Source organism: Malus sylvestris, chromosome 1 (assembly GCF_916048215.2).
Source record: "Malus sylvestris chromosome 1, drMalSylv7.2, whole genome shotgun sequence".
Classification (NCBI taxonomy): Eukaryota; Viridiplantae; Streptophyta; class Magnoliopsida; order Rosales; family Rosaceae; genus Malus; species Malus sylvestris.
In genome coordinates this window covers 28,296,549-28,324,202 of record NC_062260.1, presented here as the reverse complement: position 1 = coordinate 28,324,202, position 27,654 = coordinate 28,296,549, and the positions used below count along the sequence as shown (strand labels likewise).

Sequence of the window (27,654 nt, the reverse complement as noted above, 5' to 3'; positions counted from 1 at the left end):
CCATATACCTCATCAATCGCCTGCCCATCTCTGGTCTTACAATCTCTCCTTGGGAAATTTTATTTACTCAACCGCCGGATTATTCCAAACTCAGAGTATTTGGCTGTCAATGCTTCCCATGGCTCAAACCTTATGTGCATAGTAAACTGGATGCTAAGAGCAAGAGCTGTATATTTTTGGGCTACAGTCTTCAACACAAAGGCTATCGCTGTTTTGATCCTCTTGACAACCGAGTTTACATCTCTCGACATGTAATTTTTCATGAAGACGCATATCCTTTTCAGTCATTGCCTCTTCATTACTCTCGGTCAGCCACTGCTTCTCCAGTTTCTTCTTCTTCCATGGACCTTTACTTTAGCAAGTTCACTCAACCTGCTAATCCAGGTGCTGCTACTTCATCTTCCTCTAGCCCGAGGTCTCTTTCTTCACCGGGTGCTTCTCCTCTTGCCTCTATACCTGCCAGTCCTGCTGTATCACCAACTGCAAATCCTGATGTCTCACCAGCTGCATCTCTGCCTGCAAGTCCTGATGTATCACCACCTGTGCCACGCCCTCTTCCCATTTCTGTTAATGTTCATCCTATGATTACTAGATCTAAGGCAGGAATTTACAAACTTAATGCTTATGCAGCAACTAAACATCCACTCCCAGTTCCTCTTGATTTTGTTCCAAGCACCTATTTACAAGCGTCTAAGTATGCTCACTGGAGGGCTGCTATGGAGGATGAATATAATGCATTACTATCTACAGGGACTTGGTCTCTAGTTCCTTCTCATTCCACTCAAAATGTCGTCGGCTGCAAGTGGGTGTTTCGTGTCAAGACAAAAGCTGATGGTACTGTTGATCGATACAAAGCCCGGCTAGTGGCCAAGGGCTTTCATCAGCAAGAGGGAATTGATTTCCAAGAAACCTTTAGTCCGGTTGCTAAACCGGTTACCATTCGAATTCTGCTTACTCTTGCTGTTCAACACAATTGGTTCTTAAATCAATTAGATATTAGCAACGCATTTCTTCATGGTGACTTAAAAGAGGTTGTTTACATGCAACAACCCCCTGGTTTCATTGATCCTCTCCTTCCAGATCATGTATGCAAGCTCAGAAAATCGTTGTATGGACTCAAACAAGCGCCTCGCGCTTGGTTTGATAAACTGTTTCAAGCATTACATGCTCTTGGTTTCACCCAATCCTCCTCTGATGCATCTTTATTTGTATTGCATGGTCCTCAGTTGGTTATAGTTCTTGTGTATGTGGATGACATTCTTGTCACTGGGCCTAACTCCACTCTCTGTCATCAGTTTATTCAGCAGCTAAGTGACAGATTTCCAGTGAAGGATCTTGGTCATTTACACTATTTTTTGGGGTTGGAAGTTCAGAGGTCTTCCCACGGGATCTTTCTTCATCAAACAAAATATTTACTTGATCTTCTACAGCGGACAAATATGGAGGGTGCAAAGCCTTGCTGCACACCTCTTGGCTCTCAAAAACTGGATCACAGTGGGTCACTTCTCTCCAATCCGACTGAATATCGGTCTCTTGTTGGAGGTCTTCAATACCTCACCTGGACTAGACCGGACATTGCTTTTGCTGTTAATCAGTTATGTCAATTCATGCATGCTCCGCGTGATCAACACTTTCAGGCCGCTAAAAGAGTCCTCCGTTTTCTCAAAGGTTCTTTTTCCCAAGGACTGTGGTTTACCAAAGGTTCTGTTGCTCTCTCTGCCTACTCAGATGCTGATTGGGCTGGCTGCACATTTGATCGGCGGTCGACTACTGGTTATTGTGTTTTTCTTGGCTCTAATCTCATCAGCTGGAGTGCAAAGAAACAAAGCACTGTTGCTCGTTCTTCTACAGAAGCCGAATATCGGTCTCTGGCTCACACAGCTGCAGAACTCACTTGGGTCTGCAAAATTCTTCGTGACCTTCACTGTTCTATTCCTACACTGCCTACTCTGTGGTGTGATAACATCTCCGCCATTTCCTTAGCTTCAAATCCTGTATTCCATGCTCGCACTAAGCATGTCGAGATTGACTACCACTACATTAGAGAACTGGTTTTAGCTCATCCGCTTAAAGTGCAGTTTGTGTGCAGTGCTGATCAATTGGCTGATCTACACACCAAGTCCTTGTCCAAAACCAGATTTCGCTACTTGTGTTCCAAGCTTCCTCTTGGCATCACTTATGATTCCTCCTCTCGCTTGAGGGGGTGTATTAGGACAGATGATACATCATCCATTTCTGTTAATGATAAATAGTTTGGAAAAACTAAATGTAGTTAGTTTTGTTATTAGTTGTGGTTAGTTAGGATTGTACAAGTTTAGTTAAGGAAGCTAAGGGTATAAATGTAAAGAGCCAAAAGGCTATATAAATGTACATCCATGTAATTGTTTATGCAGTCAATGAAATATAATCTTACAGAAGAAGATTTGTTTCTCTTTATCAGCATGCATTGCTACTTTAATCCTTTTTTCTAACATAAAATTACTCGAATTTATAGGAGATGGATTCGAGCTAATTAGCCTAACAATTATTTTGCGAGACAATCTATATCGATGGAATGAAAGTGAGGGGCCAATTACAATGAAAGGACGAGCTGAAGAATTGACTCGTTTATGATACACAGTCTCGTGAAACCTCTCTTCTTGTAAACCCTATTATGAGTGTTCCTCATTGGTTGTCCGCAAATTTCGTTACCAAGAAGTGTATCCACTTCATTACCAATTGTCTTGACACATTACTAATTTCCGCGGTTCTTCATAGTTAAACCCTATTGAGAGATTCAAAACTATTTTTTCAATGATTTTTTCTTGGGTCCAAAGTGAATGTTTTGTTCCAATGAATTACTCCACCCCAATTAATTCTAAATGTAGGTCTCAAACTCGAGAGGACCAATCAACAACAAGCTATAAAGAAACGAACTGAGATCCTCTTCGAATCTCTGTTTGGAGCTTAAGGATGAAGTGATCCGGGTTGTTAAAGAGAGATCTAGAACCTTGATTTATGTGAGGTGAGCTAGGAGAATGTGCTAGTGACTGCAAAATTTAATATGAGTGATTCATGTCGTTTCTAAACACAAAGATCCGGAAACACATATCTGGAGTGGATCTCGATTCATGACATACACTCTTGACTAACATAATCAAATCAGCGTGGTTACTCTTCAATCTTTGGTGGAGAGGACGTATTTTTTTATGTTGTTATATTTGACAATTGACTGTAAGAAGTTTTTATTATCTTTGCAAACTCCAATTTACACAATGGACGGGGCGTTATGAATCCACTGCCTTTGTGGATACAGTCCGACAAACCATATTAGGTCCCAAGGATTTAAAAATTTTGGTCCAGCCTGGCCCAAATCTAGAGATTTTAGATCTCTGATCGAGTCTAACGGCCTCTTAGAACTCAGCTAGCCTCAAGAGAGTAGGAGAGGCCCGATATTGAGGCCTCACTCATAAGTAGTACATCAATGTCACGTGGTTATTGTAGGCGTAGGTTAAGTCAGTTAAGCAAGACAACATGCATCCCCTTCATGGCCGAGTTCAAATCCTTTACTCAAAAGTTGGCCTACCTTAGTTGGCCGTTTAAAGCAAAATAACATAGCCCACGAAAAAAAAGAAAAAGGAAAGGGATTCTCTCAGGATCTCTTCCACCTAATCCTCCTTATTAAACAATCCGGACCTTTAAAATTCGATCCAACGGCTAATAACACAGACCCACTTTAAAAGTTATAATAATTTTAACCATTTAATCAAATTTCAAGAGCCTAGATTATCTGATGAGATGGATTAGGTGAAAAGAATCCGAAGATGATCCCTTTCCAAAAATAAAAAACAGCCTAGCCTCTTTTCCTTCTCTTGTTCCTTTGGCATGTTTCCTAACCCCCTCTTGGGTGGTTCTTGGTTGAGCGATGTCCGAGTGTTGCAAGCAACGTCTCATGAATAGCACTAATTCCTGATGTGGGACTTGTGTCCCTTGCTTTAATTAGGAAATTCAATTTTGCTTAAGCCCAAGCCCAATACAAATTACTCGGGCTTCTTTTAATATCTTATCAATTTCCAAAGGCCCAATTTTATCTAAAAATACAAATAACGAAAGATCACAATATCCATACAAACAATTAATCAAAGCAACGTGGGTTGGCTTTTCTTTTTTCGATATTTTTTTTTTTTCAATCGAGAGGACAAGTTATGGAACGCTTTTCATTTTGGTCCATTTTTCTTAGGATTCAAGACATTACACAAACTAAAACAACGAGAACGATAGAAGGAGCCTTCCTATGGCACACATACCACACGCTCTTTTAGCCCATGGCGTATTTCTGGGTCCAGCTCCTCGCCGTCGTCTCGTATTTATTCCTGTCTGTCTTGTACATGTGAGCAATCTCCGGCACCAATGGATCATCAGGGTTTGGGTCCGTCAACAGAGAACAGATGGAAAGCAACACCTGATGACAAAATGTAACAGCGGTAACTTAAATAATGTGAACAGACTGGTGCAGATAAGAATTATTTCCGATGAATAACCTGATTTCGAGAATGAATGGTTTTCATATTTTCTACGTTGGAGCTTTCACTTTCGAGGGATACAAGACAATACCTTGGAAATAGTTAGAGCGGGACTCCACTGCTCCTTCAAGATGTCAAGGCAAATACTTCCGTTGCTGTTTATGTTTGGGTGGAATACTTTCGTTCTAAATGCCACCTACAGAACCATCAAGGCATCAGTGACGGAGACAAAAAGAGATAATCAGAACTCCATGATCAGAAAAACTACACAGATTGTTGAATGACGAAAATGAAGAATGCAATTACTGAAAACGTGAGGGGTAATGGATGCACCAAGTAGAAATGCTGGTGGTGGTTGAAACAGTAGTGGTAGACGAAGAAAACTTACTGTGTAACTACGAAAAACAGTTCAAAATATGGGTATTCAAGGTAGACGTTGTGCCAAGGGTGGTAAGTTAATATCACAGGATTAATTAAAGTTCGAACCACATCTAAATCCATCACATCATTGGTTAAAATTTTCTAAGTTTCAGGGAATAATGGAGAGAAAACGAATCATGTCGACCACTTAAGTTCAAAGATAATAACACACTTCATTGCTAGAATTGGATAGTTAGTAGTACCTTTGGTGGTTTAAAGGGATAATCTGGAGGAAAATGAATAGTAACTAGGAAAACACCCCCAGCATATGGACTGTCTGGAGGACCCATTATTGTTGCCTGCCAGTGGAACATGTCTTCGGCGACGGGACCTGCAATATCCCCAAAGAAAACAAGGCATGAAATTAATGAAACAATAAAAATACTGAAGGAAATGGAGCAGGTTTGTACAGATTGCTTAAACAAGGCCCTAGTTGGAATAACACAAGAAAGATCTTATAAAAGGACATTATCTCTCCTCAAAACAACTGTTTTCCTATACATATGTGTATCTTCTGAGGCAACCATGCATAATCATAAAGCGACGAAAGAAGCATATGCAAATGAGATTATATATTGTATTCACTTCCATATGCAGTGCAGGAAGAGTAATAACCATTTTGAATGTGTCTGGTCATGAAGAGCAAACTTCAAAATTTAAACCAGCCGGTCGTATGTAAAGCCCCTGACAAGACTGGATAATCCAGCTGTAGACGACGTCATAATCTGAACATCTGACCAGGTAGCCGAGCTGGATCAATAGAATCCATTACAATCTGGAAAGGGTAAAAATATCCAGAAAATGATGCGTACAAAATCACTTCAACCCGGTATCACTTTTAGCTAGCTAAGCAAGCTCTCTCACAAGATCGCACACGAATGGTATGGCAAACCATAGTGCTTGAATGGTACAAGATCCATCGTGAGAAGAAGTGAGAACATTAGTCAAATACAGAAAGTTACAGAGATGAAGAAGACATTAATACGTGTATTACATATGCAGAACAAAGCATTAAGCACGCATATTCGTGACATGGTCAATTACATTTCCTGTACCACCAAGTTTGCAGATGATGACGGTGTTTGTGTCACTTTTTATGCCACGACACCAACACATGCTTATAATTAAACCCATTAACACCACACGAAAACAAATCAGTACACGAGGGCAGTTATATGATGTCATTTATCGTACACCGTGCGGTTAGTTTTCGTTAGGTACTATTTATATTTAATTTTAAATATCAAATTTCAAATGATTTCTGACCGAAAAATTCCCACGATCACGGGATCCTCGGGAGGATCCTTTTCCGATGAAAAGCACCTACTTTTATGACAAACATTCTTCTTTATTTATCTAGAAATATACCCACAATTATAATCTCAGCATGGGCGGCACCACGAATTATGACATGCGTGCTTACATTAATTCTGATCTAATTCACACAAGTTTCGCTTTCCATACACATTTACAACATATATAAACTACAGAATTCAAATTTTCAGATTATTCATTGCAAAGTGACAACCAATCATCTACAAAGCACCAACGGATCACAATCAGCGGTATCATTAGAGGAAATTGATAAATTAAAGAAGAAATTTCGTGCGAGAATCTACACGGATTCAAAAATTCAAAACGGGAAGATGAGATTACCGGCGCTGCAGGACGTAGGTGGATCCTTCTGCAGATCTTTCAGTTCCTTCAAGATCCGCTTGGACGCCATCCGCGAAACCCTGGATAAATCAACACACACAGATCAAAATCCATAACCAAAAGCCATGCGACACAACCAACAGCTTACACACCTACAAACAGAGCTCACTTCTCTCTCTCACAGAAGAAGAAGAGATCGTATTCGTACCTGATAGGACCAGTTACAGAGAGCGAAAGAGACGGAGGTGACGACGGCGACGAATCGAATTCGATTGAAGCGGAAGCGGAAACGGAAGAGGAAGGGAAACGCGATTGATTTCTGCCGATGGGGGAAACGACTTTTTATAAAAGTGCTTCAGCGGTCCGCCTCCTGGAATCGACCTGTTGTCGTTGATTGGCTAAAAATTCTGTTCCCTCTGTCTGGGTCCCACTTGGCGTTTTCTTTACGATAATCGCTCTCTCGGCTCTCCTCCCTTTTTTTTTCTTTTTCTTATTTCTTCTTTTGGTTCTTGTTTTTGTTTTTTTGGCACCGAAAGTCATCGTGGAATAAAAACTCGTTTAGATATGTTTTTAAAATGACTGAAAGTGTTTTTATAAAAAATATTTTTTGGTTCCAAAAGTACCTGAAATGTTTTCTGTAAGAAGCATTAATTATACGCTTCTTACAGAAAGTACTTAAGTGTTTTTCTAATATTTACTTTCATTTTTACTAACTATTGATTTTAAAAATATTTTCACTAAAAAACTTTCAGTTATTTTAAAATCACGTCTAAACAAACTCTAAAACTTTTAAATGAGATGACGTTTTGCCGCTCCCGGTAAAAAGTCCACAGGCGCGTTGGTTGAACGGCTGGAAACGACTTGGTCTTTCTGTGGGCCGCCATTTGCACCGTTGGTTAGAAGTTTTTGACGAAGTGGTCAACCGTACGGGACGGAGACCGATGGTTGGATCCATGGGCGGACCGTTTATTATGTGCGATTAATTTTAGGGATGTGATATCCACACAACCTTTTTTATTTCTCTCACACTTTTTTAATTTTTGACTGTCAGATCGGATGAATTAAAGAAAATCAAATGACATAAATTAACAAGGGGTGTGAGATAAGTAAAAATGAGGGTGTGAATAGCAAATCCCTAATTTTAAATAAATTATGTTTGCAATTGCTAGTCCCTAGTAAATTAATATTTTTTTGTTTTTGTTTTGAACACTTAGTATCTATACTAAAGGGGGTGAGGCAGTGGCTTATATTGGGTTCCTATAGTAATGTGGTTCAACTTTGCTTTGAACGATAATCGATCTTAAAACATCTTTCTTATAAGTGAACAAACACAAAAATCAGCTTTATCAATTTTATAGTGATCAAAGTGTGAAGTTATACCAATATCAGCACTATTTTGAGTAAAAAGCCTTAAAAATATGTGCTATGTAAATTATCACTTTTTTTTTTTTGAAAACATTAATATTTTTACATTAAGGGGAATGAGAGTTCGACTAAACCACATAATGGGCAACCTAATTTGATATCGAATTCGTCATCCATGAGATTCAAACCTAAAATCTCATATTTTCAAATGAAAATGAATATCACTAAACCGTAGTACTGAGTGACTGTAAATTATCAATTAGAATTGAAAGTTGTACAAAATTACTACATATTGTCATTACCTTCAACTTGACACCACATTTTGGAGTTAAACTTAATTATCCCAATTTTATCTACTTGATGCCAGTTGTCCTGCACGTTACTGCGACCCACCAAGCGCGAATGGACGGCGATTACGAGGGAAACCACTTGGCCCTCTTGCTCTTGTCTGATAGACGGTGGATTTACGCGTGGGTCCCCAGTGCCGACGTCCCAGATCGCATACAGTTCCTGAGCTGGTCGCAGAAGATCTCACGATTACCAAGCACCCAATCATCGACGTGTCTAACGTGCGCCGTTGGCGTAGATTGGATGATTAATTGGAGATTCGAGAATCCAACTCACCCCCCACCTGCTGCACATGGTGCGCAGCAAACACCCGGCGCAAGTTAGCCTCCACCATCACCCGGGCACGCCACCTCGTTCCGCTTTTCTCACCGTCTGATTGTCCATCGACAACTGAAAATGGAGCGATTTAGGGTTCCGAGGCGGGTCCAAGTGGCCGAATCCAAACCCGAGATTCCCAAGTACGACGTGGCGGGCGGAGAAGAAGAGGACCACTCGGAAGCCCTGGACAACGACGACGGAGATGGCAGTGGCGGTATGCGGACAAGGTCGTCCGAAGGCAACGTGACTGAAGATCAGGAACCGTTCATGGGCGTCAAGGTCCGAAGAAAAGCTTCGTTTCGCAGAGAATACAGAGGCGACTACATCGACGTCCGTTCGAATCCGTACCTGATGAAAGTCTTGCAGAAACAAGGTCTTGAATTTTTCCATTAAATTTTCGATTTTTTTTTTCAATTTTGGTGAATCGAACTTCAATTGTTTTGAATTTGTTCTCGTTTGTTTTTTTGGTATTGAATGGGATGAAGATTTGGGAAATCCAATTCCTCTGTTTGGTTTAGGGTTTAGAAATTGCAATCGCTGCAATCATTTGTTTGAATTCCGTTGGCATTGGATATTGCAGGTGATAAGGAGGTTCTGTTTGCCGATAAAGTGTTGAAATTTACTGCCTCCGGGAAGATGAAGCGGCGCATTTTGATGATCACTGACTTCGCCATCTACATTGTTGACCCGGATGCCGATGCGCTCAAGCGGAGGATAGCTCTTGCAGCTGTGGAGAAGATGTGCTTGAGCGAATTGAGCGATAATTTCTTCGCAATTATCGTTCCTACCGAGTATGATGTGCTGATGGCCAGTACTCGCAAGACGGAAATAGTTACTGTCTTAGTTGAAGCTACTAAGAGTGCTTCTGATTACGAACTTGATGTTTGCTTCGCTAACAGGTAAATGCAAATTTATGCTTCTCATTGTGAGTTTTTATTGCCTTTCGTGTTAGACGGATAGTTAGGAAGCTCGAGATTGATTGCATTGTGGATTGGTTATCTTTCGGCCATGTTCTTTTGTAGCTTATGCAGGCAGGCACTATATTCAGTAATCTTAGACAAGTTTCTACTAGCACAAGTTTTTCGTTTTTATGTTTTGTATCGGACAATTCCTCGTTGTGTCTGTCACGCCTACTACCAATAGTAGAGAGTCGATAGATTCATTTCCGAGTGCAGCATGTAACCGCGTCCTTACCACTTGTTCGATGCTATGAGATGGGAATATCAGCTTTACTTTGTGAGAGGGAGACGTGTAGGATGTCGCAGATGTGGCGTCTATGTTAGATTGCTTTATTCTGGAAAAAGAAAAAGGAAAGTGTTGCTTGTTTGGACGGCTGCTCTGTTCTTAGAATCTTCATGATATAAGATAATACCTTAGTGTAATGATCGAAAGCATCGTTTTTAGGAGCGTTTTGTTTTCCTTTACGGTTCACTTTTTCAGTGGAGGACCTAGTACTCGGCATTACTTGTATATGTTTTGTTATTTTTTCAACTATGTTAGCATTGCAGTTGTGTATCTTGTAACGGAATGCGTGTTGTATAAAATTTTGCAGTTTTGAGTATAATGCAGCTGCAGAAATCGTGAAGGAGGTTCAGTTTGAGGAAGTTGAAGGTCTGGTACCCTTTTGTTTTACATTTTTGCCACTTCCAATTTTCCCAACTATTTACTGTTGCTCCGGTTAATGATTACGCTGCATTAGGTGACCCTAAATCGTTCTGTTTATATGAATTTCAGGGGGTGTTAGAACAAAAATTTTGAAGAAGTGATTGCAGATTAGATTTGCTGTGTTTCGTAGACTCTGCAAAAGACCCGCTCTGTCCATCGGAAGGATGAATGATTCTTTAGCTATTTCACGGCAAGGTTCTGCTCACCGTCAAGTCCAACCCTGTAAGGACAACGTTGTCTTTTGATCTTATTTCAGTGTGATTCTTATACAAACGAAAGATACATGTAATTTTTCAAACTTTAAACCAGTTTTATCTGGATGTATGAAATCATTGTATTGACATTGCATGTAGATTCGAGAATCCATCAAAAACTGTTTGCAATTGCAGACATTTGCCTTCAATGCAGGTCTCTTGTTCCTTTCCCGTTAATCAGCGATTCGGATCGAACCGGTTTTATTTGATCGTTAACTTTCTTTCAGAACATTGCCATGAGGATCGGTAAATTTGAAGTCTGAAATGCGTGTAGAGTTGGACATGAAATGTAACCATTTACCCAGAAAATTTTGACAAAAAGAGCAGGTTATGATTGAATTCGTCGATTAAATAAGTTTACGAACATCATACTCTAACCGATATGATCATCGATGAAATACAAGATTCTCGTAGAAACTACAATCCAAATCCGAATGAATTTCAACTTGAAAGAAAATTTATATCGCAACGAAGAACTAAGAAAGAATCTCACTGGGGTAGAGAGGAAGGTCCTGCTATCTCCGATGGAGGAGTCGGTGTATTTAAGATTGGAGTAGATAATCCTGATGATGGTCGAGTTCCGGTGTTTACTTGACGGATTTCTTCCACCCTTTTCACCAAATCCGGCATATTTGGTCGTTGCTCAGGCATTCTTGCCACACAAGACATTCCTATTTGTAACATCTCTACCATTTCCTCCTCTATGTTTGGATACCGCAGAAGCTCTACGTCAAACACTTCTGCTGTCCATTCCTCTCTGACCACAGAGTTCACCCACCGGACCAAGTGAACAACTTCTTCGCCAGCTATTGTGTGTATGGGGCTTTTTCCGGTGAGAAGCTCAAGTAGCAGGACCCCGAAACTGTAGACATCAGATGCAGGGGAAGACTTACGGGTGTCTTTCACTTCTGGGGCTCGGTATCCTCCAGTACGCGCTGCTGGTGGGGGCGTTGGACCCATCAGTGTTGGCAAACCAACATCGCACACACAACCGTATCCTTGAGAGTTGAGGAAGATGTTTGAGGCCTTTATGTTTCCATGGACAAGTTTCCCACCATTCTGCGTGTGGATATGAGCGATGCCTCTTGCTGCACCGATTGCTATTTTCAGTCGAGTCTCCCAGTCGAATGGAATCCTGCCCTCTCCTCTTTTAGCTGCAAGATTAAAGATGCATAAACATCATTAGAACCAATTAAGCAACCTTTTATGTAATAATCTGATCTTAAGTAAAAAAAAAAGGTAGAGAGGAGAGCTTATATACCATGTAACAGCGACGAGGCGCTTCCCTGCTCATAGTAATCATAAACAACAAGCTTCTCATCTTTTGAATAGTAATACGCCCTCAGCGAGGCTATATTCTCATGCCTGATACTTCCCACAATCTCTATTTGCTGCTCAAATTCCTTTTTTCCCACACTCACTTCCTTCAACCTCTTCACCACAACAGTAGTTGCATCTTCTAAAGCTGCCTTATATGTCGTCCCGAATGTTCCCTTGCCAAGAACGTCAGCAGACGCCCTCAACAAGTCCTCCAGATCAAATGCAAGATTAGAACCCTCGAAGAACGAAATCCTGTTATTCTTATCATGCTTCCGAGAAAGCCCTTCCTTCGAAAAGAGTTCTTTCTTTGGTTTTTCAACTATCCCATTTTTGCCTTCTTTGTTGTAACGGCAAATGATCATCAGAACAGCAATTAAAACAAATCCCAGAACACATCCACCAATCACAATACCTAGCATTGCATGCTTGCCGAGTTTCACTTTCTTCCTCGGTTTAGAATTAGGTGGTTGAACCGGAAGAGCTGGAGGAAGGGACGCAAGACTGTTACCAGAAAAGGCCCAACTTGGAAATCTTTGAAGAGATTGAGGCACATTCCCTGACAGGTTATTGTTAGCCAAATCAAGCTGCTGCAAACTAGGAACATTGAGGTCAGGAATTTCACCCGAAAGCGAATTGTTAGCGAGATTCAGAACTGTGAGGTGAGTCAAACTTGAAATCGAGGAAGAGATATTCCCACTAAATGCATTGTTTGAGAGATTCATGACAGTAACATTCTTCCAAACCGAAAAATCTAAAGGCAATGGGCCGGAGAAATTGTTGTACTGAAGATAAAGGGAAGACAAGTTTCTGAGTTTGGAAAAATCAGAAGGGAATGGACCTGTCAAGGTATTCGAACTGAGATTTAGAACCTGAAGCGCCGAAAGCCGGCTGAGAGTGTTCGGTGGGATTGGACCATGTAAGGCAGCTCCAGGCAAATGAAGCTCTATAACTCCGGACTGATCTTTGCTACAGACCACGCCGGTCCAGGTTTTGCAAACAGAAGAACTCTCATTCCATTTGATAGAGGTTGAGTGAGAAATGTTGTGAATGAAATCAAACAAGGCTTGCTTATCATCAACTGGGTCGGCAGTGACATGCAAGAAAATTGCCCCAGTAACCAAAACGACCAAAAGCTCTAATCTTTTCTCCATCTTCTCGAGCAATCTGAACACGAACTGCTTTTGGAGTCTTGATCACAACTACAGCATGAATTTGGATTGGAAGAAAATCACAATATCAGAATCAGAAAATCATCAGAAACATTAGTAAAAATGTAAATGAGTTCCGATCATACAAGCAATGCTAAAATTATAGAATACACCTGTGTGACAATTTAACGGCTGGATGCACGCTAAAAATCTAAGAGTATTCAACGGGCGGATGTCATCCGCTTAAAAGACAATGTATAGAGTCCTAAAGTTGACTTAATTAACGGCTTTAAATCCCAAATCCTTGAATTTGGAGACCCAGTCAAAAAAGCAGTTCTATCAAGTTTGAAACTTTGCATTAGGATAGTGGTGAAAAGCATAGACTTTCCTAATCCCACCTACTTTGTTAGGCTGCCAAGAAAATCCCACACTAATGACTTTATTAATTCCCATCACTTTCACATAAAATCAACACACAAAAAAACATACTTTTTGCTTCAGATCACACCACAAACATGGCAAAAACAAACCCAACTCTTGAAATCTCCCCCTCCTTGCTCCCTACTGCAAAACCCAACTTTCAGAATTGGGTCGTTCGAGAACGCAGGACTAACTGCCGGGGTTTCACAGACGGTCTCGCTGGTGCAAATTCGCAAACGGGTGGGGTGCAATGATGGTGGCGGCGAAGCGCTTATGGTGGAGATAGATACTGAGGTGGGGTTTGCTTGGGGGAGTAGCATGGCGACATGCAGAGGGAAGTCAGGAAGCCATGGATAAGATATTCATTGTTTATTGGTGAGAAGAAAAGGAAGAGCCAATGTGGAAAGATTGCTGCTTTATTTTATGGCATACGAACGGGAAGATGCATGTGGATTGCTGTGGAGAAGACCAAGCGACGAAGAAGACGCTGAATATTATTAGTTAAATAATGGTTGAATAATTTTGTCTAACGCTGGCGGTGCAGTTGGTGTGCTCGAGAATTTGTTATTCATTTTTTAGGCATATTTTGTTTCATTCAGTTCGTGATTGACGTATTTTAGATGTATAAATATATCACTTAAAAAACTTATCTCGACCGTCATTAAATATAATATGGATAAGAAAATGTTATTGGCACGTTAAAATTTTCATTTTACACTCTTTGTATATGTATTTTTCTTGCTAAATATAAAAAGTTTGAAGTGCAAAATGAGAATTTTGAAGTGCGAGTAATAATTCCCTATGAATAAATGTTGATTGGTGTGATAGAGGTGAACGTTTAAACGATCTCTAATTTGATTTATTTTTGCAGAAACAACTATTGCTTTCAATGCATAAATAAATTTTAAATAATAAAGAAAAAAATAAATAGTTAATATGATAACGTTTATATAAGGCTTATTAATTGAATTACTCTCTAAAATTGTCATTTGGTTGCAATTTACACGGTGAATTTGGTTTTTTTTCATTTTGCTCCTAAAATTTTCATCTTTTTTAGTCTCACTTCACTTCATCCCATTCTATTAAAGAAACATTAAGTTCAAGGGGTTTTAGACATTTCACTTTTTATACACCTCTTTTGTCGTGCCTCCATTCAGCTCTTTAGTTCAATCGATTGATATCCTCGGCAAAGCAAATTGTGAAAGAAATAAATGATTTATTAGGTATGAATTTAATGTTTTTTTTTTTACAAAGTGAGGATAAAATAAGAGCGAATGAGTTAAAAGGACTTTTTTTTAAAACAAAATCAATTTCATAAACTAATTGAGACTAAAATGACAGCTTCAGACGCAATTTAATTAATAAGCCTTTATATAAAGAAAAACTAATGAAAATGACTTGAAAACTTTGAGTTTTAACGATAATAACAAAATAAATAGTAAAGTGAATAGTACCAGGATTGACTTTTTAGTGTAAAAATATAATTTTTCATTAAAATGAACAATACCAAAAAAATTTCGTTAAAGTTCCTTTTATATAATTGTAGAAGACGCAAGCATTGGATTATTTTTTTTTTTCTAGCCAGCTGGGTTCTTGTTTAATATCTTATCGTTTTGTTGTAATTACGCACCAAAAAGAAATTTGTATTTTTCCTTTTTTTTTAAATGTTGAAAGTTTTGGGGCCATATTTTTGTCACTACTCCTGCGAGACGATGACGTGTCGATGGACAACAACTCAAGTAAACCAATTTTATAATAGATAGTCAAATTGCTAATCCCCACTCTCAATTAGCGCGTGGACATTAGTATTTTTATATGTGACGAGCAAATCAAATACTGAATCTCGAGTGCAAAACTAATTACAACAACTCAATATATCATTAATGTTTGAAGTTTTCTAAAGTACATTAACTTATATTGGGATGATCCATTGAGCTATTTGGCTGATTAAGTAATGTAACACCGCTTCAACATAATCCGTCATAGTCCTTACATTTGGTTGTTTGAGTGGTGTAGCACCATTTCAATGGTTTTGTTCGTCATGACCTATTAACTGTTACATTTGATCGATTGAGTGGTGTACCACCATTTTAAAGGTTTTCACACCATCTAAGGCCTTCTACGGTAGGCCGAGAAAAGTGAGTATGATATCAATACATTGAACTCATATAAGAATCACATTTTTACAGTTGTGTGGTACCAATTTATTCAACTCATGAGTTCAATATATTAGACTCATGAGTTTAATATATCCAACTCATAAGTCTGGTACATACATTGAAATCACACCAGGATAGCAGTAGCATTGTAGAAATCAAACTAAGGATGTCTGATCCATATATATAAATATTGTACTCATCTAAATCATTGTAAAAGGCCTAATAGATGAGTTATTGATGTCCGAACTTAATACGTTTATGTACCTCAAAACACCGCAATACTAACAGTTGTTAGCTCTTCAATGAGAGACTTGCAAATGACAATAAAAAATGCAATGGTCCGATGGATTAGGTACTTTTTTATGTGTGTAATTTTTCATAATTTCATAGGATCTGGAGTTGGTACTCAGTTCCATTTTTAATTGTTAATCATAGGGAGTAATCACCTATTTTAGTGTTAAATTTAAGAGAATTTTAACGAAAAGCTTATGGTACTGTTCATTTTAACGAAAAATCATATTTTTACACTAAAATGTCAATCATGATATTATTCATTTTACTCTTTATTTTGTCCTTATCTTTAAAACTTAAAAGTTTTGAAATTTTTTTCGTTAGTTTTCTTTAAATTGAATGCATAGGTCATCCATTATTGAAATTGTTAAGGCCACTAACCAATGGTAATGACAAATTAGCAACTATCTTTTGCACTGCTCACCTAACCTCCATAATACCAATTAAGATCATCTCTAGATCTCGAATTACAAAGCTAACAAACTTAAAAATTCAGGTCGTTCAAGAAAGAAGAAGAGATTCACAATTTTAATTTGTGTAAAGTGAATCAACAAATAAACTAATAAGAATCGTAAAATTAAAATGATTGATTCAGATTTTTGAATTCCTCGATCCGAACACAAAGATTCGAAGTGTACTTCATTCAATTAGTCCCATTGGAAATTTCACACGCCTACCGAAAATGGCGCGAAGATTGCGGTTAGGTTAGGCCTACCCAGGCATCAATCAACGGGTGACGGCTTTCTAGGTGATGTCACAGCGGTCCATGAGATGTTGCCACGTGGGGAAAAGAACAACGATCGTGGGCCTTCTGATGTAGAGCTGACGAGTGCACTGGAACCAATCAGAGCCGTTCATTTATTTTTCCCAGTCCTACTGTACTGGTCAATAATTAGCAATTTGGCATCCAAAGGTTACAATCAAATGGGTCCCCTACTTTAGCAATGTCCCCCAAAACTTAGGACGATTTAAATTTGCCTCTTCAAATATCAATTTGGTTCTAATCTTTGTGATCTTTTAAAACGTGTCAATTTATCGTAATTGATAAATTTGTCAACTTTTTAGTAAAACTATTAATAGATGAATTTAGAAAGAATAGTGGAGCTCGAAACTAAATTAACATTCGAAAAAGTAAATCAGAAAAAGGTCATAAATTCAGAAAACATTGCTACATTGTTCCTTATTTTTAAATGGGGATTTTTTTTCTCGACAAGACGACATTTTACATCATACTTGCCAATCGCTATTCCTGATCTATTTTTTATACAATGTAATTGAGCCTGAAGTACTAGATTTGGCGCAAGAAGGGATGAGTAAAGAAGGAAGGCCGTGACTCTCGAGCCTCAACCCAATAGCGATCCTTACCAAGTGGATTCTCAAACCATAAAAGGATGATTAGACCGAGCCCTAATAAAAGTGGGATTACTAAGGGATCAGACTTAGGCGTGGCTTGGTGGAGCCTTGCTTTGATAAGATTCGAATTATTCCAGAAATCAAAACCTAGGATTGGTCAGTTAAAATGAATTAAGTGCACTAAAAAAACTAGGATCAACATTGGATAAGAAGGGGTGAAAATTATGTTTCGTGAAATCCGAACTCACAACTTATCACCTACCAGCAAAGAGAAATATTGTTGATACGAATGGTTGTCGTGAATATGCAAGGCAGGCCTAAAGCAATGAATTTTCGGAAGTAGAAGCCCACAGCCCACAACCTGACCGCGATATATCGTCAAAGAAACCCAAATAGTTAACAAAAAATAGGAAATAAAAAATAAAAAGTCGAAAAAAGAAGGAACGAGAAAAGAGAGGATAAAGAAGAAAAACCTAAATCCACACACAGTCCGGGCGATACAAAACGGAAACCCCCAAACCTCCGATTTATCGCGATAATTAAAGAAAAACCCTGAAAAATCAGCCCTCCTCCGTTTTTCTCTCCGTCGAGAACCAATAACCAGTCTCCTCTCTCCATCTCTGTAAGTTTGGCTTAAATTTCTCGCTATTTCTCTTGTCAATTTGCTTCTTTAATTTCTCCAACAATTTCAAACATTTGCATCTCTCTGAGAAGTTGAATCTTTGATTTGGAATTTGGGATTTTGATTCGTTTGTTTGGTTACTGAGAAAATGGAGGTGAAGAGAGAAACGCTGGTAGTTTGCAGGGTTATCTGTTCGCCGGGGACATTTTGTTGCTTTCCTGGAAAATGTCAAAACTTTCCTTGGAAAATTTACCTGGAAAATGAAGGCGGAGCTAAAGATATGAATTTGAACTCATTGGGTGCCAAATTCTGCTTTAAAAATTGAATTTCCTAAAGCAATTTTGGAGATTTGTGGATTTAGAATGTTAAAGGTTACAAATTTATGTGTTGGAAGGAAGGAAGAACAATTGAACATGAAGTTGTAGTGAGTTGTAGCATCTAGGTGTCGGTTAGGCTAGTTGGCTTGGGCCGAGTGCCCATCTACTTTACCTGAGTTTGAACCCCTTTCCGATTAGATTAGAGTAGTTTAGAATATCGCTTTGTCGTATAAAGAAAAACGCTTTAAAGTGAAAGTTGTGTACTTTGTCTTGCGCTGCAAATCTGCTTCTGCCCTTTAGGATTCTTCTGATATGTTAATTTCATCCACAATCTTTTTGCTTCTTAATTTTTTACCTTTTTGAAATGTATGGAACGGAACAGGCGCAGGCATGCGCATACCAGAGACCCGATAATCAGCTACTTTCTGCTGAGTTTTGCTTTGCACCGTCGTAGGTTGACATACAGCGCCCGAAAGAAGTAAGTTCATCGCACTACAGTGATGTTGTCTTGTTCAGAATGTAGCCTCTGCAGCATTGTGATTTCATTTTTTTCTTCACAACCTCTATGCATCATTGACAATTCCATCATCAAGTACAATGTTAGCCACTAGCATGTCTGTTTGTTAAATTTACTTCGCGTCATTGAATTATTGTGTTCAGTTCTTCTCGTCAGAATAGTTTTTGTTGCTGCATTTTTTGATGACGTGAATTGGTTTTCTGGTTATGTTGTAGCAGTGGTTCGAGAGAAGGACTCCTGTTGGGAATATGCTGATAAATTGGATGGAAACAAGGTGAGATGCAAGTTTTGCCAGAGAATTCTGAATGGTGGCATTAGTAGATTGAAGCATCATCTATCTCGACTTCCAAGTAAGGGTGTAAATCCGTGTAGCAAAGTAAGAGACGATGTTACTGATAAGGTGAGGACCATAATAGCAGCAAGGGACGAGATCAAAGAAACTCCTAGTAGTAAGAAGCAAAAGTTAGTAGAAGTGAAATCTCCTGGAACTGGAAATGTCTCTGCTAGTAAATCTCTCGTGTCTTTGGACACACCACAAACTCCAATTCAGAAAGTTTTTCCTAACGTCACCGTCACTCCAGTGGTCCTTTCCGGGCCTCCCCCCTTGAATAGCCATGAGAATGCAGAGAGAAGTATTGCGCTGTTCTTTTTCGAGAACAAGCTTGACTTCAGTATAGCCCGTTCTTCGTCCTATCAGCAAATGATTGATGCCATAACAAAGTGTGGTCCTGGATTTGTAGGTCCATCTGCAGAAACTTTGAAGACTAAATGGCTGGAAAGTATCAAGTCTGAAATGAGCCTACAGTCAAAAGATATTGAAAAAGAGTGGACTACCACGGGTTGCACCATCATCGCTGACACATGGACTGACAATAAGTCAAGAGCCTTAATCAACTTTTTGGTTTCATCACCCTCACGGACCTTTTTTCACAAGTCGGTGGATGCATCTGCGTATTTCAAGAACACAAAATGCTTGGCGGATTTATTTGATTCTGTTATACAAGATTTTGGCCCGGAAAATGTTGTGCAGATCATCATGGATAGTAGTTTCAACTATACTGGGGTTGCAAACCATATCTTGCAGAATTATTCGACCATTTTCGTGTCTCCTTGTGCCTCTCAATGCTTAAATCTTGTTTTGGAGGAATTCTCGAAGGTAGATTGGGTGAATAGATGCATCTCACAAGCACAAACCATTTCGAAGTTCATCTATAACAATGCCCCGATGCTTGATCTGATGAAAAAGTTTACTGGGGGACAGGAACTCATTAGAACCGGCATCACGAAATCTGTTTCCAACTTCCTCTCCTTGCAATCTATCTTGAAGCAACGGTCAAGGTTGAAGCACATGTTCAACAGCCCTGAGTATTGCACCAACTCATCTTATGCGAATAAAACACAGAGCATTTCGTGTATTTCCATTGTCGAGGACAATGATTTCTGGAGGGCAGTGGAAGAGAGTGTGGCCATCTCCGAGCCATTTCTCAAAGTGTTGAGGGAAGTGTCTGGAGGAAAACCTGCTGTGGGTTATATATATGAGCTAATGACCAGGGCCAAGGAATCGATAAGGACATACTATATAATGGACGAGAATAAGTGCAAGACCTTCTTAGATATCGTAGACAGAAAGTGGCGGGATCAACTCCATTCGCCTCTACATGCAGCAGCAGCGTTTTTAAACCCCGGCATCCAATACAATCCGGAAATCAAATTTCTTACATCTATTAAGGAGGACTTCTTTAAAGTTCTGGAGAAGCTTCTGCCTGTGCCTGAGATGAGACGCGACATCACGAGTCAAATATTTACATTTACGAAGGCAACTGGGATGTTCGGTTGCAGCCTCGCAATGGAAGCAAGAGATGTAGTTTCACCTGGTAAGTATGCAATTCAAAATTACACACACTTTGGTATTTAGTTCTTACATCTGGAAACTAACTTGTAATGCACCTTAGGCCTTTGGTGGGAACAATATGGCGATTCTGCACCCGTGTTGCAACGTGTTGCCATCAGAATACTCAGCCAAGTTTGCAGCACATTCACATTCGAGAGGAACTGGAGCGCATTCCAGCAGATTCACTCGGAGAAGCGCAATAAGATCGATAGAGAAACACTCAACGACCTCGTCTACATAAACTACAACCTCAAGTTAGCAAGGCAGACGAGAACGAAAGCTTTGGAAGCAGATCCGATTCAATTCGACGACATTGACATGACATCGGAGTGGGTGGAGGAGAGTGATAGTCCAAGCCCTACTCAATGGCTTGATCGGTTTGGGTCTGCTCTGGATGGGAGTGACTTGAACACAAGACAGTTTAGTGCTGCCATGTTTGGTTCAAACGACCACATCTTTGGTTTATGATTGTGACTGCCTTTTGTATTCCTTGAAAGGTACTTCCTCCTGTAAGTGCTATTTGTACTCATCCGAACAATGTTATTTGTAGAGGCGAGCCTCACTTGGACGGAAGAATAACTGTCTTAAAAAGTTAGTCAGTAATATGGTCTAAATAGCAGCATTATCTATTTTTTAAGAGTCGATACATAAAATTTCGGAGCACTCCTAGACCAAGTGCTAACGTTAGAAGCTAGTCTCCAGAAACGAACTTTCGAACGAGGAAGGAGCCATAAAACTTGACCTTCCCTACAATAATTCGATTCATTTTGAGACTAAAATATAAAAAATAGTGAGCAAACGTCCTCCTACTTAGATGTCGTCTACTCATGGAGTTATGTCATTTATCAGGTCATCTTTAATCGAGTTGGCCAAAGGATTATAGGTCATAATATAGTCCGTTTTAAAACAAAATTGAGGGTTTAGGCCAAAAAAATTTGAGACTCACCGTGCCAAAATATAGCCCAATGGCCAAAGGGCTGGGCAAACATAGCCAACTAGTCAACCTTAAAAGTTGGGCCCAACTCTGCTGCTAGCTGATGTCATGTAGTTTTTTTTATCATACGACGAAATTTTAAAAAAAAATCAGAAATTCTAATTTTTTTCCTATAAATACGTAAGTCATTTATACACAATTTCTCACATCTTTATCACTCTTCCATACTATCCAACCTCATTTTAATGTCTAAGTTGTTAACGTGCAAGTAAAATAAAATATTTATGACATGAAATTTAAAACAACATTTAGTGACAAGTGATCCTTAAAATATGTCAAGAAACTTTATTTTAATATAGTAATTTAATTAAATTAACTGATAAAATTAAAGAACAAATTTAAAATAATAAATTATTTAGAGTACTAAAAAATAATCCATTTAGTTAGAAATTATATATAAATATGACACAACACGGTTTATTAAAAAATAATTTTTTTTAAGATTATAATGACGGAGGCTAAACATAGGTCTTTTAATTGGAGATTGCCTCATATGCCATCTCATTTGTGAAAACCGACTCGTCGTTTAAGAAACCCCGCGTAACAAAACGCGCTCTCACGCTTTCATCTCAAAGAACTACACTTTCCTCGGTTTTCTTCGTCTCTCTGAATCTCCGAAACAAAATCCGGTGAGATAAATGGAGTACGATTACAGAACCCGAACCGGTCAAATGCCGACCCACCGACCCGCCACGTCATCAGCGCCTTCTAGCCATCCGATGTACGGAACTCCGTCGTCATCGTCGTCCATGTACCCGCGGGTGGGTCAGCAGAGCCACACGGCGGCCCCGCCCCCGTACGGCGGTAACGCAGGCCATCCGCAGCACCAGCCCCACCACCAAACCACAAATCCTCCTTCGTCTTCCTCCTGTAAGCTGAATCCAAACCATCCTCTAATGTTTCCCCAATTTAATCGAATTTGGTTAAGGGTTTTCTTAATTGATAGATTTTTGTTTTGCGGAAATTGCAGCGGGATTGGGCATTCGAGTTACTATAAAACCGGAGTATCGGATCACTCCTCCGGTAAGCTTTGATCTCAAAATTACTGTCGATTAATCTGTAAAGTTTCCGTTTTTGCTTGCTTTATGTTCGTGATTATTGGGTAGAACTAGATTTTTTATCTGCGTTAGAAAGTAAAAAAATGGAAGAACTGGGTAAATTTCAATCGGCGAAATGCTTTTTGAGAATCAAGTTTTGTGTTTTGATTATTTAGTTACTTAGACGAAGTTGGTGTAAGATAATGTTTGATTCGTACTATTGGGTTTGGCCTTGATTGCGCTCTTTTTTTAGCCTCCGTTGTCATTGCACGTTGGAGATATACCGCGGAGCAATTTCCAGTTCGATTTTGATCTCGAGAGGAAAGTCTTGGCTGAATTAGAGAAGGAAACTCCAAATTGGGCCAAGCTCGGGCTGGAAAACATTCCACCACCGAGGGCTGTAGAACCACCACCTTCCGCGGTATGTGATTGTCTCTTTTGCTTTCGCATCTTGTCTTTCTTTGCCATTGTAGCTGGTAACTAGTTCGTTGTGCAAGCCTTGTAATGAATGCGAATCCAACATGAGTTTCTTGGAGAGGTAGTTTTTCGGTGTATCAGACCTGTCAATAGCATGCAAAGTCTATTACTACGAAATTGATTTCCGTTTCTGTGTTGGTTTCAGTTGAGCATGATGTTTCTTGGCTGGATTTGTTTCTTGAAATTAGGTTTGTGGGTAATTTTGGTATTGCAGGGTTCTGGCGCAGATCCCGTTGTCAGCAAATATATCGCTTCAGGGCTCAGCCGGGAAGCAGTTCCTCTTGCAGTAGCAAATTACGGAGACAATCCTACTAAGGTGCTTTCTTGCGCTCATTGCCTGCGCGTTAAGCTTGAACATTTATACCAATGATAAAGGTTGCTGGTCGTTATGATCACACTGAGCTGTTTTACCGTATGAATGCTTTTGTTTCTGTTCTCATAGGTTCGAGAATTCGTCAATGCATTCACCCTTCTACGAGAGATGGGATTTTCACCAAACGCTGTTGCTGAAGCCCTAATGATGTATGACAACGACACGGACAAGGCCCTAGCACATTTTCTCAACAGTTCATCTTGAGAGCGTTCGCGAAACGTTACTCCCGTATGTACGATGTTGTCTTACAAACGTTTGTTTCAGATTTGTTTGGTCATGTACACTGCGATTGTAAAGAACTGCTTTTAGGTTCACATATGGTGGTCTTAGTAATTGGCCTGAATCGTCTGCTACCGCCCTTTTTCGTATTATGGTACGCAACACATTATGTTACTTTTGATTGGAAACAATCGGATAAAATTGAGTACACGGGTCCAGCGTAACCGTCGTAACGTCTAGTCTAATAATATCATGTCATGTTTAAGTTTTTCTTCACATGACATGACATTTGACTTACATTCACCGTCACTGTAACATTCCAGTCTAATTGTATCATCTTGTGTGAGTTTTCTCCGCAAAACATGATAATTAACAAGCTTTTCGAAACTAATCATGTCGTATTATTAATAAATCGAGAACACAAATTTCTATTTCTTTGAACAAAGAATAATAACCCAGCACTAAAACTAGGGCGTTCTCCAAGACTACAGAAGAAATGTCTACTTCTGCTGCAAAAGTATCACCCTAATCCTATACTAATCTCTCCGAATTTGTATAATTAAACCTATACAACTATCATGACTGTTCGAAATCCCGTCTTCCCGCTCTCCAGTGTACAACATGCCGTGAGCCAAATCCAGTTTCATCTGATGAGCAAGAGATCCATATCAAAAGCTGTACATCATGTAAGCTGCAAACATCGCTAAGGACGCGAAAATACCTCTTGAACCACTTCCCTGCACTGATATTTTCTCCGCGATCTCAACGCAAATCAGATCAAACACCGGCACAAATAGCTCCTGTGAGAGCAGAGGCTTATGTTAATTAACCACCTCTGGGGAGACAATCACATGAAATTGAAGTGGCTCGTAGTTCTCGTGTGTGTGTGTGTTTGAGAGAGAGAGAGAGAGAGAGAGAGAGAGAGTAAGACCGAGAGGGAGAGAAAGAGACCTCCTGCCCAAGAGGAGCAACAAAACTTGGCTTCATCTACATGTTTAACATCAAGCCCAATAAACCAAGATCCGACACTGATATCATCGTGGGCATAAATACGGAGTATACCTCTGCAGAATCAGTTCACCACAATTCAGTCACTGCTCTCATAGTGATGACAACCTGATGGAACCAGTTCATCGGAGAAGAAAACTCACCTGTTGATTGAAACAAATTTGGCCAAAGCTTGTGATATGACGTACATCTCACCTGAAGCGTGGCGGAAATATCTGTTGGATTTAGAAACGTAGTTTTCAGTTTTAAACTTTTAAGAGGAAAGTATTTTGGGAACTCAAAATGCATGACTGGTCAGTGCAAAGCAAACCATCAGATGTTCTACTCGAGCGGATGTTATTAACAATTTTTTGCATACATTTTGTGGACATCATCGTAAATAACTGTTTTCGGAAGTTAAACACACTAACATTATTCTCCAATAAATAATCATTATGAGTGATCAAAAATATAATTTACTACTGATTGCATGATGAAATGAGTTGTGACGCAACTTACGATTTTCTATCCCCAAACTTCCACCATTCTGGTTCATACCATTTTTGGCTCCTGAAAAAGGCCAGCAAGCACAAACATGATAAATTTACAGATCATCGCATTTATTTACCTCTTATCTTGTTAACAGGTTGTTTTTCAATGTATAGACTATACTCACGGCTCAGAGAAAACTTCGCCTGATTTCATGCACCCCATATAAACACGAGGTTTGTCTAGATGAGTTGCAAGTGTAGCTCCCAGAGCATCTGGGCAGAGATGACCAAAAGAAAAAAGGATAAGTCATGAAGAGCAACCTACAGTGTTAACTAATGCTAATGACATAAAATGTGAAATGAAAAATGAGTCCATTTTGTAAATGATGTTACTGACCAATATTTACATAAACATCGTCGTTGACTTTGGAGTAAAACTCAGCATTCCATTTTTCAGCAGCATGAGCGAAGAACAATTTAGTCTTCTTTGGGAACTCTTTAGGTGCCTCTACATGGGTATCCTGACAATAATGCGAGCGAAAATGATCGCGTTACTAAAGCTGACATTTGCCAGATGCATATGCGTAAGAAATTAAAAGGAAGTTAATTTTACTTTAATTCATTGACTGTTAAGACATACAAGAATAATGAAGTCCTTAGTTTGCCTGTTTTCGTTGTCAATGGCTCTGTCCAAGCTATCCCCAGGATTTGCGCTGCAGGACAACATATTATTGGATAAAGGGCTCTAAACAACTGTTATAGTATGTCTGGCATGGAGCATGACAGAATTAAGGAATATAGTGAAAAGTAAACCTTCGTCCAATAACAAATCGAGCAACTATTCCCTTCTCATTCTCCATTTTTTTCGAGGCAGCACCTGCAAAAATGAAAACCTTCGATATTCTTACTAGAACTAAAACATTTAGACGGGAACATTTCACAACATTCCACACTATCTGTAATTGTTTAAGAATTTATATGCAAGACCAAATTTATATGCGTTCCACAGTACAGTAAAACAAATTTAAATACAAGGAAGAGAAAATAGGCAATAGATAGAAAGATCGGTAATGTACCTGTTCCCATCCACGCCTGACGAATTGCGTCCCTATTATTTTTTCGACCAAAGGTTGTAAGAATACCAATCACCACTAGTGGCCTTCTCTTGTAATCAGTTCCATTAATCTCTGTTGAGCGCCCCACAGTAAAACCCTCTTGTCTAGCTGCAGTCAACCCCATCTCAAGCGCTGATAACTTCTTATGTTGTTCCCTAACGACATAATTGCCCACATCAGAATTATCGATTCATATGTAAACCAAAAATCATTAAAAGCTCAATCACGAATCTTCAACTACACCATAGAACAAATGACTAAATCTTACCTGCAGGCTATGATTTTCAATGTATCATCCACTGATATGACGGATCGCCCCTAAAGAAATAATGAGTTTCGAGTGATTAATTCGCGAGTAATTCAACTATCTATACAAGCATTATACATCTGACTTTGAGCTAGTACAGAAAGGCACTAAATATTGGCCAAAAAAGAAAAAATCCGATTGTTTTGACTCAAAAACCAAATTAATGGCCTGTTGAGGATTGCTTCTGCAAATGGTAAAAGCAATTCCTGAAAACCAATGGCAGAAAAAAAAACTTCTACGGTGTTTACGGGCATTTCCAAGTGCTGTTCAGAAAGCTTGGATTTTTAGTAAAGGAACTTCTAGTATAAGCCTCTATGAGCAGAAGTGCTTCTTACAAAAGCACCCACATGACTCAATGTATGAAAAGAACCGAAATTTCAATCATAGATACAAAACCAAGAAAAACCCACCTGCCCAGTAATCCTATCAAGTTCTTTGATCAAATAAACCCTGCTCTCCGAATCCTGCCACAGCCTATACATAATCATCAATGTCAGAGAATTCCCAGATCAAACAAAAAGGGAGGGAAAGAAAGAAACAAAATTTATCACATGGGTCCAATCCAATTTTCTGCGAAATCAAACGAGGTGCGAGAGAGAAGAGAAAGAGAACGAACCGGCCGGCGACATAGATTGAGGCGAAAGTGGCGAACATGGAGACCAAAAGGGTCGGAATCCGAGATCGGAAAACGGTGCCGGAGAGACGAGCACTGGATCCCCTGCTGTGCATTTTCTCTCCCGTTGCTGGTTCTGAAATCCCAACCAATCCGTTTGGTAATCTGATAGAACAGTGGTTTGTGCGCAGAGTGCAGAGTGAGCTCGGAGAAGACGATGGATTGTCAGGGGGTGGACTTTTACTGTCCGGAAAGAAACAGATCTAGAAGTTGACTGGAGTCGAGATTTTTAATGTCAGAATAATCAGACAGACAGATTGGTGGGTGCGTTGCTTCCGTATCAAGTGAGTTAAAACGTTGGTGTTGGTGGTGAAAGAACAACGAAAAGGTTGTGGCTCAGACTGCTCTATTTAATTGGGAATATGAGATATTTAAGGGATTTATAAATTTATAGATTTTTATAGAATTTAATTGG

At 39.4% G+C, this 27,654-nt stretch overlaps 6 protein-coding genes across 9 annotated transcripts; 3 read left to right on the top strand and 3 right to left on the bottom strand.

Annotated features, from left to right (window-relative positions):
• Window positions 1-3,518: 3,518 nt before the first annotated feature.
• Window positions 3,519-6,968, bottom strand: LOC126617348 (ubiquitin-conjugating enzyme E2 10-like). 2 transcript variants are annotated; one of them, XM_050285394.1, is made up of 5 exons: window positions 6,787-6,968; window positions 6,579-6,658; window positions 5,126-5,253; window positions 4,594-4,698; window positions 3,519-4,441 (listed from the first exon to the last, which is right to left on the bottom strand). In XM_050285394.1, the coding sequence occupies exons 2-5, from the start codon at window positions 6,646-6,648 to the stop codon at window positions 4,298-4,300; spliced, it is 447 nt and encodes a 148-aa protein (XP_050141351.1). In that variant the 5' UTR covers window positions 6,649-6,658; window positions 6,787-6,968; the 3' UTR covers window positions 3,519-4,297. The 2 variants fall into 2 exon arrangements, with proteins under 2 accessions (XP_050141351.1, XP_050141357.1); XM_050285400.1 differs by lacking the exon at window positions 6,787-6,968 and adding an exon at window positions 5,538-5,672.
• A 1,561-nt stretch (window positions 6,969-8,529) lies between these two features.
• Window positions 8,530-10,677, top strand: LOC126617341 (uncharacterized). Its single transcript, XM_050285380.1, has 4 exons — window positions 8,530-8,982; window positions 9,190-9,508; window positions 10,162-10,220; window positions 10,344-10,677. Exons 1-4 carry the CDS (start codon window positions 8,688-8,690, stop codon window positions 10,373-10,375), a joined length of 705 nt encoding a protein of 234 aa, XP_050141337.1. The 5' UTR covers window positions 8,530-8,687; the 3' UTR covers window positions 10,376-10,677.
• Window positions 10,678-10,837: 160 nt separating this feature from the next.
• LOC126617326 (probable inactive receptor kinase At4g23740) lies at window positions 10,838-13,985 on the bottom strand. 2 transcript variants are annotated; one of them, XM_050285360.1, is made up of 3 exons: window positions 13,486-13,985; window positions 11,790-13,047; window positions 10,838-11,682 (listed from the first exon to the last, which is right to left on the bottom strand). In XM_050285360.1, the coding sequence occupies exons 2-3, from the start codon at window positions 12,997-12,999 to the stop codon at window positions 11,018-11,020; spliced, it is 1,875 nt and encodes a 624-aa protein (XP_050141317.1). In that variant the 5' UTR covers window positions 13,000-13,047; window positions 13,486-13,985; the 3' UTR covers window positions 10,838-11,017. The 2 variants fall into 2 exon arrangements, with proteins under 2 accessions (XP_050141317.1, XP_050141325.1); XM_050285368.1 differs by lacking the exon at window positions 13,486-13,985 and adding an exon at window positions 13,143-13,450.
• Window positions 13,986-17,623: 3,638 nt separating this feature from the next.
• On the top strand, window positions 17,624-21,188 carry LOC126617318 (uncharacterized). Its single transcript, XM_050285348.1, has 4 exons — window positions 17,624-17,841; window positions 18,541-18,636; window positions 18,894-20,549; window positions 20,628-21,188. Coding segments are annotated over exons 2-4 (2,064 nt in total). The 5' UTR covers window positions 17,624-17,841; window positions 18,541-18,635; the 3' UTR covers window positions 21,035-21,188.
• An 876-nt stretch (window positions 21,189-22,064) lies between these two features.
• On the top strand, window positions 22,065-23,874 carry LOC126617310 (uncharacterized). Its single transcript, XM_050285340.1, has 5 exons — window positions 22,065-22,430; window positions 22,531-22,583; window positions 22,851-23,018; window positions 23,289-23,390; window positions 23,517-23,874. The coding sequence occupies exons 1-5, from the start codon at window positions 22,199-22,201 to the stop codon at window positions 23,649-23,651; spliced, it is 690 nt and encodes a 229-aa protein (XP_050141297.1). The 5' UTR covers window positions 22,065-22,198; the 3' UTR covers window positions 23,652-23,874.
• Window positions 23,875-24,044: 170 nt separating this feature from the next.
• On the bottom strand, window positions 24,045-27,584 carry LOC126617303 (hydroxyproline O-galactosyltransferase HPGT1-like). 2 transcript variants are annotated; one of them, XR_007621323.1, is made up of 13 exons: window positions 27,183-27,583; window positions 26,977-27,040; window positions 26,528-26,577; window positions 26,221-26,414; window positions 25,958-26,021; window positions 25,785-25,857; window positions 25,542-25,665; window positions 25,330-25,417; window positions 25,173-25,223; window positions 24,818-24,889; window positions 24,618-24,730; window positions 24,388-24,466; window positions 24,045-24,313 (listed from the first exon to the last, which is right to left on the bottom strand). XR_007621323.1 is itself a non-coding variant. In XM_050285334.1 (12 exons), the coding sequence occupies exons 1-12, from the start codon at window positions 27,293-27,295 to the stop codon at window positions 24,444-24,446; spliced, it is 1,029 nt and encodes a 342-aa protein (XP_050141291.1). In that variant the 5' UTR covers window positions 27,296-27,584; the 3' UTR covers window positions 24,045-24,443. The 2 variants fall into 2 exon arrangements, 1 of the variants encoding a protein (XP_050141291.1); XM_050285334.1 differs by having other exon boundaries at window positions 24,045-24,466; window positions 27,183-27,584.
• Between the last annotated feature and the right edge of the window lie 70 nt (window positions 27,585-27,654).